We start from the raw sequence: 11,178 nt of genomic DNA on the forward strand, positions 1-11,178 counted from the left end.
TGTGCTGCTCTGGTTTCACCAGAAGCGGTTTAGTCATGCTGGCCACATGACCCGGAAAAACTGTCTGTGGACAAACATCGGCTCCCTCGGCCAGTAAAGCAAGATGAGCGCCACAACCCCAGAGTCGTTCGCGACTGGACTTAACTGTCAGGGGTCCTTTACCTTTTTCTTACATCTATTGAAGTCACTCCAAACCCTTCCCATCCACCAACCAGGTATTATATTTCAACAAAGCAATTTTCAAGGGAAAGATGGCCAGTATACTACAAACTGGAACAATGATTTAAAATTACCTCCCCCTTCTTTTTAAAAGCCATTTAAAAAAACAAACAAAAACCAAGCACTGAGTCTTCATTCATTCTAACACAGAATGTTGTGTATACACAGCATCAGGGCCAGATTTAGGTTTGATGAGGCCCTAAGCTACTGAAGGTAATGGGGCCCTTTATATGTCCAGCAGCCCTTTGTCAACAACAAATTGTTGCTTTTTTGTGTTGGTTACATGCTGTATGGTAATTTATGAATCAAATAGGTATCTAAATCCATTTGCACCTAGCATGTAGGCACCCTATATATAGAAATGAGCAAACCAAGGATATTTGAGGGAGCAGGCAGGGCCCATTACTTACATCATAGGAGCCTACACAACACAAAACACTGTTGCTGTATGTAAGTTTTATTTTATTTGTTTTTTATCTTATATTTTGGAAATGTGCATCCAGTTGTTTTTTCCCCTTTTTTTGGGGGGGGGGGCAAGAGAGTGGGGCCCTAAGCTACAGGTTGTTTAGCTTATGCATAAATCGGGCATGCTAGGAAATGTACTCCAGCCAAGAGTAGCTCAAATAGATAAACCTTTCCTGCAATTTAAGGGGCGTTTGTATGGTGGGTTTTTATTTTATTTTGCTTAAAAGGAGAATCCAAACGAACTTCAGCTCAACGCCCATCATTTAATAGCGGGCTACACTGCAGGGCGATTGTCAGCTGTTGTAAATAAAAATTGTCCTTTTCCCTAATGGGGTATCCAAGAGCCCATATAGAGTCCTTACATAGGTTCCCTATAGGTAGGAGAGAATAACAGAAGCCAAGCAGAGAATATTGAGAAGCAAAGCAGCTAGTAAGCTTGATCTTTATTGATCTGTTGCAACAGGGTGCTTCCCTCACACGCAGGAGAGAGGAGGAACCCAGAACAATGGTGCGCAAGGCGTTATAAAGACTATTGAAATTGCCACCCTGTAGATCAAGACCACCCCTAGAAACATCATACATACATCACAGAAGGGGTGTAACCTAAGACCACCCCTCAGATACATCACACCTACATCACAGAAAAGGCGGTCTAAAACAGAAATTTGAATGTTGTGTTTCTCCTGTCCTTGTTTATCTCCTGTCTGGCAGGTTCCTTGATTGGATTGCCTGGGGAACCTGGCTAGTCTTTTGTAATGATAAATACTTAGTTTCTGGGCCAGGTCACAGGCTCACACCCTATTCTAACATAAAGGTAAAGGTAAAGGTACCCCTGCCCGTACGGGCCAGTCTTGACAGACTCTGGGGTTGTGCGCCCATCTCACTCAAGAGGCCAGGGGCCAGCGCTGTCCGGAGACACTTCCGGGTCACGTGGCCAGCGTGACATCGCTGCTCTGGCAAGCCAGAGCCGCACACGGAAACGCCGTTTACCTTCCCGCTGGTAAGCGGTCCCTATTTATCTACTTGCACCCGGAGGTGCTTTCGAACTGCTGGGTTGGCAGGCGCTGGGACCGAGCAGCGGGAGCGCACCCCGCCGCAGGGATTCGAACTGCCGACCTTTCGACCGGCAAGTCCTAGGCGCTGAGGCTTTAACCCACAGCGCCACCTGCGTCCCATTCTAACATAGACATACCCTTAAGACAGGATTTGTGAAGGAAAAGACAACGGAGAGGCTTCTCCATTTTCCTTTGACCTTGCAGAGAAAACATTTGGTCAGTTTGGGACAGTTTGGGAATCAAAATGGTTCCAGGTCGGTCTTCTGTGCTGATCTATGTATGTGCTTGGTTGGTACACTTATGAACATTGAACATATATCCGAGACCTCAAATTGCCTACCACACAGCCCAACTGCCAACCTGCAATGTTAATAACAGCGGGCAAGTAGCTGTCTCGACTTGTTCTGTACTTCTTTAGCCCGATTCCAGAGCCACAATAGGATAACCACAGCGGATCCCATGACTTGGTCCCTGTCGACCTCGCCCTTCTCCCAGTTTGCAACATTAACCGCCGGCAACACACTTCCAAGGCTTTGCAACCCCTTTGCAACCGGCTGCCTTTGTTTTGGAACTAGCAGGGCCGTTTAGCAATAAATGCAATAAATAATCGACACCAGTCGAGGTCTGGGTTGGGCAGAGCATAAATCCGGGGATGCGCGGAGGGCGCTCCAGTCCTTGCAATGCAATGCCCGGTCCCATTTTGGAGCGAAATCCCGGCTTTCTTCTCGGATTTCTCTGCGTGTCTCTCTCGATCTTTGGGGTTGAATAAAAATGGCTTCTGCCCCGCTGAGAAATCCTCCCTTCCTTCCTGATCTGCGTCAGCCTCCTCCTCTCCTCCCTCTCCCCGCCTGCCCAGCTGCATCACTTGACCAGCTGACGGAGGGGCGGCCAGTGGCGAAGGCGCCTTTGCGCACCGGAGTTTCGTTTTTACGCGCAAGGCGCTGCCCGAGGATGAAGTGCGGAGGGACCAGCGAGGCCAAGGCAGCCACGGCCGAGACGCAGCAAATCGCCCAGGAAGTAAGGAAGGGACCTCCTGGCACTTGGACGCAGCTGGAGACATCTCTGGAGGGGGACGGGGGGCTGGCTGGCTGGCTGGCTGGGTGGATGGGGAGGTGGGGAAGAGAAAAGCGCAGCCTGGAGAGAGTTTCCCCCTTCCTTCTCCTCCTCCTCCTCCTGCTCCTCCAGTGGCGCTTCCTCCTCGGCTTCCCAACATCTGGCATGAAAGGCGAGGCACTCCCTTCTCCTCCCTTGGCCCCGGGGCTCATGAGGACTAGCCGCGCCCTTCGCCCACAAAAGTTCTGTAGTCGTCGCCATGTTAGTCCAGGTGCCGAAGAAAGGTCAGCCTGGAAATGCTGAAGGGCGCAGAACAACATATTTGTTGTTTTCATACCTGTTTCAGTGATGCTCAGGTGCCGATCATGTCGTTCCAAGGTTTATTCTCATGCTAGGCGCATTTTGGGCAATTTCCCCAAAACGAAAAGTTGTGCATGGTGAAGGAAGTTTTTTGTGCACTTGGGCAACTGGGGTTTAATTAAGGGGCTGGATAGATTTTAGAAAAGAGATGGACGAGAAATGGAAGGAAGCACTTCGGAGCGGTGCATTGGTTTAAAAGTACCTAAACCAGCCCCCCCCATATTTTTGGGGACTACTGCTTTAATTTATGGAGTCTTCCTTATCCAAAGCAAAAGACAGTGCTGAGATTGGTTACTTAGTCCTAGTTCCTTATTTGTCCTTCCCAGGACATTTTGAAGTGGAATTAAGTGAGCAGCCTCAGTTAAGAGTAGGACTATATGTGAACCTGCATCCCAAAATAAGTTTGGGCTCCCCCAAATGATAGATCAACACTTCCAGGAGAGCATACACCACAATATGCATAACATTTTTTAAAAAATAGGGTTTTTTTATTAACATAAAAAATACAAACAAAACATGATCAAAGTTGCAAAATACAGGAACAGCACAGAGGTTGTGTTTTCCAAATAAGCTGAGAGCAAGTAATGTAGAAAAATAAAAACAGCAAAACGCATAATCAAAGCCAAATTTCATGATTTGGGGAGGCAGGGCAGTGTTTTGTGTTTGCAAATTTGATAAATAAGAAATGAATTCCCACCAAAAGGTGCAGAAATGTTTTGGGTCGTCCTTTCCCTTAGAAACAAGCATCCACATAAGAAGTTCGTTTCTTAGATTAGAAACTTGCCGTTTGATCATCCCACATTAAAAATAGCAAGGAGGGCGTTTTCCCTGAGTCAGCCTTGCGCAGCATTTGACTCAGTGCTTCCTTGTGGTTGAAGTGTCCCAATCTCAAAGTGGACTTGCCCTAAATTATGGAGATATATAGCAATGGGGCAGCTCAAGGCTTATTTCAGGGGCACAGGAGCATTTCTGGTTCCTTACTGGGGGCTGCTCATTCAGCTCTGCTTTGAACCAACATCACCCTCATCAACGAAAGAAAATAAGAATTTGTGCAGTTTAAACCGTTCTTTTAGATCCTGTGACCCACCCCCTGCAATTGCTCAGGAACTTTGGAACTTTGACGGTTCAGCAGTTCCTCTTTCACTTCCTCTATCCCTCCTTGTAGTTGCATATTTTCCATTCTCAGTTACTTGGAACTGTCTGGGTTAGGGCAGCAGAGGATGCAGACAGAATATCTGTCTCAGATATTCTGTTTCTGATGCCTAATCTCATGATTTAAGATTTTAATATAATGCGGAACCTGACTCAGGAATGTGCCTGCTTCCTCTAACCCTAATTCTTTGTGTGCTTTCTCGCTCATATAATCTCTGCACAAGGGCTGGGAGATGCAGTTGGCAACTTCTTATTTGTCTTGCTTCTGCACCTTCATCTGACATGGAAGAAAATGAGCAAGCAAAGCTCTTCGTACCACTTCATTCGTATCAGCAGAATACCTGCATGTCTGATCGCTCATTTCTGTCTATGACAACTTGTTTTCTAATCCCCTTTGCTGAGGTTCTTAGGCTCTGCTCTTGATTCACATTTGCGTGCACGTCATCTTACGATATGAACTGCCTTTTTCAAAAAGTACGCTCTGTGAAGCCAGGTTGTGTCATAGGAAAGCTCTGCCTCTGTCAAGAGAGGATTGCCTGTGTATGAGCTCCCTTTAGGACAGTGCTGGGCAGGGACTAATGAGGTCTGAAATGGGTCCCCATTTGGCCCTCAAATTGCTCCCCACAAACAATCACGTGTGTGGCAGGTATGGACGTGGAGCTCCCGATTGTTCCTTTGCAAGTGGGACTCCCTGTTGGTGCTGATCGGCTGATAGATGTTGACAGGACACCCCACTGGGGTTGGCTGTGCTAGGGAACAGTGTTAGAAAGTGAGATATGAAAGCTAGGAGCTCAATGGCACCTTAAACCTAAGTTATGGGCGCAACAACAGAATGTCTAGGCACATTTTTTTTAATAACAAGAATACAAAGCTGAAAATGAATGAACTGCAGCTAAAATATTATGTTCCTTTTTCACATGGTCTAGTGCTGGGACGTCCAACTCTCAATATTCTGCGATCTACTCACAGTATAAAATAAATTGGCAGTGATCTACCCAAAGTTACCCCCCCTAATATTCTTAAGAGGGTCTCTTCCCCAGTCTTGACAGAGTAGCTGGAAGTGGGGAGGCAGAAAAAGCTCCTCCTTTCCTTCCACTTGTAATTTTAATCTGAAATCTCAGGCACTGTACTGTACCCAGAGTTCAGAAACTGCTCGCGCTGATGAAATTCTCTTTTGCAAAATGCGCCTTGAACAACGGGAGTTTCGAAAACTGCTAGGGCAGGCTTCCTCAACCTCGGCCCTCCAGATGTTTTGAGACTACAATTCCCAGCATCCCTGACCACTGGTCCTGCTAGCTAGGGATCATGGGAGTTGTAGGCAAAAAACATCTGGAGGGCCAAGGTGGAGGAAGCCTGGGAGGAGCTAGGGAGTTTCCTAATGCTGGGTGGGTGGTTTGCTCTATTTCAAAGCAGCTAGGTTTCTATTTTCCACATTGTATTATAGGTCATCTAAAGTGGAGGAGGGGGGAGAAGCTTCCATGGGGTGGGGATCCTGTCTTGACCAGTATCCCCATGGAGAGAAGAACTTTCCCAGCTTTCGGTTCTTCTTTCACCTCTACATCTGGTCTTTAAAACCCCTCCAGGCACAAATGGCAGAGATTTTGGCAGGCCTCACAATATTTTAAGCAGCAAACAAATTCTGATTCCTCCTCCCCCCCCCCACCTTTTTCTGTTCCCAAAAGGTGAAAGGACAAGTGGAAGAGAAAGAAGGTAGAAGCTTTGACGTCTTCGAAGCAGTTGAGTTTAAGACGCAGATAGTTGCTGGAACAAACTACTTCATCAAGGTACCATATATGCCTCCTGTTTTGGTTGCTGTAAAGCACACATTTGCTCTTGCGGCTATCAAGTCAAATGCAGTATATCTGATAATAATGGACAGTTTCTCCATTATATGTCAACAAATTAAAGCATCCAGGGTATTTTCCAGGTGATTTTGCCTGAGTCTGAGCCTTTGGAAGCCAAGCTTAGTGCTGAGGTGATAAATCCTGGATAGTGGCTGGGTGTCAGGTACCGGGCAGAGGGGGAAGGTGGAGACCGCCTGCCCAGCCTGACCCTTCCAGAGAAGAAGAAGACAGTTCATAATTACTGGGAGAGGTTGTGGACTACTGGGCTGAATTTCACTGCATGTAATGCGTTGAGAGAAAATGTTATGAAAATGATATACAGATGGTATATGACCCCAGTCAAACTTGCAAAAATATACCACTTGTCTGACAACAAATGTTGGAAGTGTAAGGAAAATGAAGGAACATCCTTTCACCTCTGGTGGACCTGCCCTAGAGTGAAGGCTTTCTGGGAAATGATATATAATGAGCTGAAAAAGGTATTTAAGTATACCTTCCCTAAGAAACCAGAGGCCTTCCTTTTGGGTATCGTCGGCCAGAAGGTGTTAAAGAAGGACCGAACATTTTTGATGTACGCAACAACAGCAGCAAGGATACTTATCGCTAAGTATTGGAAAACCCAAGATCTACCCACGCTGGAAGAATGGCAGGTGCAACTGACAGACTATATGGAACTGGCTGAAATGACGGGCAGAATCCGAGACCTGGGAGAAGAGACGGTGGAAGAAGACTGGAAGAAATTCAAGATCTATCTACAAAAATATTATAAATTATATGAATGTTAAGGAGGATGCTAGAATGTAAACAATTGGGCACCATTGAGATAGAGGAAGTGATATATGAAGATAAGTTAAATTTAAGAAAAGATAAATTTTTGGAAAATTTTTAAGTTATATTTAATTCTTTTAGATTTGAATAAAGGATATTAAAAATTAGTGATACAATATTGGAAAATTAGACAATAAGAATCGAAATAAGGGGATAAATTTGCTGGAAAAATCTTTTTGGCTAGGAACGCAGGAGCGGGAGATGCGAGGGAGTCCAAAGAAGTTAAGAAGATTATGTTAAAAAATATGTTTTATGGTATTGTTTATTGGAATTGTAATTAAATTAAAAAATTGCTAATAAATATATTAAAAAAAAACAGAATTACAACAGGGGTTTGCGGGAGTTCGCAGCTCAGAGGCAGATGAGGAGAAAAGTTGGGAAAGCATGCGAGAGCCCAGAACAACACACGGCTGACCCTTTGTCACTGGAAAACATTCCAGATCCTCCGTCTCCCAGAACCCGGCGAGCCTTGAAAGTAGGAGAGCAAGGAGCTTGAAGACAGAGGACCTGTAGCAGCACCATAGAAGTGATGATGAGGAAGTGGGAGAGATGGGGGGGGGGTGGAGATTCACTCGGGACAACAACATTATCCAAGAGGCTGGGTTCTATTAAGGGGCTGGAACTCTTGCCTTCTCCCCAGCATACAGTGGTGCCCCGCAAGACGAACACCTCACAAGATGAAAAACCCGCTAGACGAAAGGGTTTTCCGTTTTGGAGGCGCTTCGCAAAATGAATTTCCCTATGGGCTTGCTTCGCAAGAAGAAAGCCCATAGGGAAATCTCCGGGGACCTCTTTTAAATGCTGGCGGTGGGGAGCAAAGCCTTTCCCCCCCCTCCGGCCTTCAGAAGAGGTCCAGGAAGGCCGGCGGGGGCCGAAAGGCTTTGCTCCCCACCACCAGCATTTTAAAAGCAGTCCGGGATAGCAGGGAAGCACTTCCCGCTATCCCGGATGGCTTTTGAAGGCAGGCGGGGGGGAGCAAAGACTTTTGCCCCCCGCCCGCCTTCCTGGACCTCTTCTGAAGGCCGGAGGGGGGAAAAGGCTTTGCTCCTCCCTGCCTGCCTTCCCGGGGGCTTTTAAATCGCCCCGGGACAGCGGAGAAGTCTCCGCTGTCCCGGGGGCTTTTAAAATGCTGGGGGACGGCAGCGAACCCTTCGCTGTCGCCCGCCAGCATTTTAAGATTGCCCCGGGACAGCGGAGAAGTCTCCACTCTCCCGGGAAGGCAGGCGGGGGGGGGGGGAAGCAAAGACTTTCGCCCCCCGCCGGCCTTCAGAAAAGGTCGGGGGACAGACTGTCCCCGGACCTGGTCTGAAGGCGGTTTCCATAGGAACGCATTGATTGATTTTCAATGCATTCCTATGGGAAACCGTGCTTCGCAAGACGAAAAACTCGCAAGACGAAAAGACTTGCGGAACGAATTAATTTCGTCTTGCGAGGCACCACTGTACTGCTTTTAAATGTGGAGATTATTTTGGATGGTGGTAATAGCGTGATGCGGGTGGCACTGTGGGTTAAACCAGAGAGCCTAGGACTTGCCGATCAGAAGGTCGGTGGTTTGAATCCCCACAACAGGGTGAGCTCCCGTTGCTCGGTCCCTGCTCCTGCCAACCTAGCAGTTCCAAAGCACGTCAAAGTGCAAGTAGATCAATAGGTACCGCTCCAGCGGGAAGGTAAACAGCGTTTCCGTGCGCTGCTCTGGTTTGCCAGAAGCAGCTTAGTCATGCTGGCCATGTGACCCGGAAGCTGTACGCCGGCTCCCTTGGCCAATAAAGCGAGATGAGCGCCGCAACCCCAGAGTCGGTCACGACTGGACCTAATGGTCAGGGTTCCCTTTACCTTTTAATAGTGTGAAAGAGAGTTCAGTCATTTGATTCCTCCCCGCACTGTCTGAACTGTTACATCTGCTACAGAAATGTATTGCTTCACTGAGAATTAGGCCCCATTTACTAAATCTTGGTTTTCATTCTAACAATAACAGCAGTGATGCATCTGTGCTGATACTGCAGTTTGCCCTCGTCAAGCAATCATTTGTGTTGGTGCTGCTGAAGCCTCCGAGAAGTGAGGGGTTGGATGATTTCCCTGAGGAACGTTAGGCAGATGAATCCTTTAGGATAGAGTAGGCTAAACAGGAGCTCCTGGCATTTGTTTGGCGTCACGGAGATATGAAAAGCAATCCTTCCATAGGAAAGAAGCTTGATTCCTCCTCCCTTCCCAACTACAGTACAACTATAATGAAGCGAGACGAGTGCTGATGTCTAAGCTATAGAGGATGACCTTTCCCCTAAACGGCCTCGGGCCAGTATACCTGAAGGAGCGTCTCCACCTCCATCGTTTTGCCCGGACACTGAGGTCCAGTGCCGAGGGCCTTCTGGCGGTTCCCTCACTGTGAGAAGCCAAGTTACAGGGAACCAGGCAGAGGGCCTTCTCGGTAGTGGCACCCGCCCTGTGGAACGCCCTTCCATCAGATGTCAAAGAGAAAAATAACTACCAGACTTTTAGAAGACATCTGAAGGCAGCCCTCTTTAGGGAAGCTTTTAATGTTTGATGTATTACAGTATTTCAATATTTTTTCGGAAGCCGCCCAGAGTGGCTGGGGAAGCCCAGCCAGATGGGTGGGGTATAAATAAATTATTATTATTATTATTATTATTATTATTATTATTATTATTATTGTCTTCACTTCACACAATTTACACACCCCTTTTTCTTTCTTCCCAGGTCCACATTGGCAATGACGAGTTCCTTCACGTGAGAGTGTACAAAAGACTCCCTCACGAAAACAAGCCGCTGGAGCTCACCAGTTACCAAAGCAAGAAAGCAAAACACGACGAACTGGCTTACTTCTAAGCGGTTCTGCAGAAACCTTTCTCCCTCTGCAATTTTTTTTACTAAGTTGAAAACCGGTGTTTATTTTGCCAAATGCAAATTATTTTTCTTTCTTTCTTTTTAAAAAATAGCATCGTGCTTTAAAATTGTAGTAATGTAGCCATGCTTTGATCGTATTAATTCTTGTGGCGTACAAGCATTTATGTGTTACTTGTGTGTAAACTGTAAGCGCATAGATCAAGGACTGGGACTGTGCTTTTTACCTCACACGATCACCTCCCCCCCCCATGTGTTTAGCAACGTTTTGTATGAGCAGAAAGCCTAATTCGCGACACTTGACTAATCAGGTGTCCCAGTTGAGATCCCCTACTCATGACCAGGAGTGCACATATTACTGGGATTTCTGCTCACACAACCATGACCATGTGGTTACTAAAAAGAAAAAAGAGGGGGAAGATGCTGATTGGGCTAAAACCAGGTCCCAATCCTCTATGCGCTTATGCCTGACATGTGAGCAATGTCTGAATAAGGCTACATAGTCATTATATACCCAAGAATTGATCTGATGTGCATTCATTTTTGTATACCACTTCTTTGGACCCTCTTCAATAAATCAAGTTGCTTGCTAAAAAAATATATATTCCCATGTTAATAGAGGAAACTTCATAAGTGTTGAAGGTCTAGTTGAACTCAGCTCTTCATTAGGTTGGATGGGAAGTGGGTGAAGACTGGCTGATGGTGTCTGGATCTGGCCACAGTAGTTAAGATGACTGTCACAGGCACAGCCAGGATTTTTGTTGGGGAGAAGGCAAAGAAGTTGTTGAACTTTTAGGGGAGATCACCCCCCAAGGTTACTGAGCTTTTTTGGGAGATCATGGGTAAAGACATTACGAGGGCCAGGCTTCTGACTAAGGGGAACTGGCTTCTGCGATGGCAACAGAACCTCAGCTAGTTGAGTATTTTTAATGCTTTTCAATAATTTCTGAGGATCTAGGGGTTAGCCTGCTGCCTCCCCTTGCCTACACCCATGAGGACTGTAGGAGGTGGTAGCACAGATTCGAATGAGGCTGTGCAGGTTTCAGATTGTGCCCATGGCTGCTGATAAGGATCACAATGGTTGTTCCTTCATATCTGAGAATACCAGCTCTGTCTTCCACACAGTAATTGAAAGAGAATCTTCTTCCCTGTATGTATTTCCTTGGAAAAGAACAACAACCAATGACTGCCTTGGGTGAAGCAGGAAAGAGTGGGCAATCTTTTTATTTATTTATTTGGATGTTCTATCTAAGACAGGGACGTGGGTGGCGCTGTGGGTTAAACCACAGAGCCTAGGACTTGCCGATCAGAAGTTCGGTGGTTCGAATCCCCGTTACGGGGTG

At 46.6% G+C, this 11,178-nt stretch overlaps 1 protein-coding gene across 1 annotated transcript; it reads left to right on the top strand.

Annotated features, from left to right (window-relative positions):
• The first annotated feature begins 2,495 nt into the window (after window positions 1-2,495).
• Window positions 2,496-10,433, top strand: LOC310835184 (cystatin-B-like). The gene is made up of 3 exons (XM_083719990.1): window positions 2,496-2,756; window positions 5,987-6,088; window positions 9,692-10,433. Exons 1-3 carry the CDS (start codon window positions 2,511-2,513, stop codon window positions 9,818-9,820), a joined length of 477 nt encoding a protein of 158 aa, XP_083576116.1. The 5' UTR covers window positions 2,496-2,510; the 3' UTR covers window positions 9,821-10,433.
• The last annotated feature ends 745 nt before the right edge of the window (window positions 10,434-11,178 follow it).

The sequence above is a fragment of the Podarcis gaigeae genome (genome assembly GCF_964106915.1).
Source record: "Podarcis gaigeae genome assembly, chromosome: 17".
NCBI classification, from domain to species: Eukaryota; Metazoa; Chordata; class Lepidosauria; order Squamata; family Lacertidae; genus Podarcis; species Podarcis gaigeae.

What these genes read in the sequence shown, in the direction of transcription:
- LOC310835184 (XM_083719990.1), top strand. Translation starts at nt 2,511, where the DNA reads ATGGCTTCTGCCCCGCTGAGAAATCCTCCCTTCCTTCCTGATCTGCGT. An exon ending in CGCAGCAAATCGCCCAGGAA is followed by an intron (nt 2,757 to 5,986) that starts GTAAGGAAGGGA and finishes TGTTCCCAAAAG; the next exon opens with GTGAAAGGACAAGTGGAAGA. An exon ending in GAACAAACTACTTCATCAAG is followed by an intron (nt 6,089 to 9,691) that starts GTACCATATATG and finishes CTTTCTTCCCAG; the next exon opens with GTCCACATTGGCAATGACGA.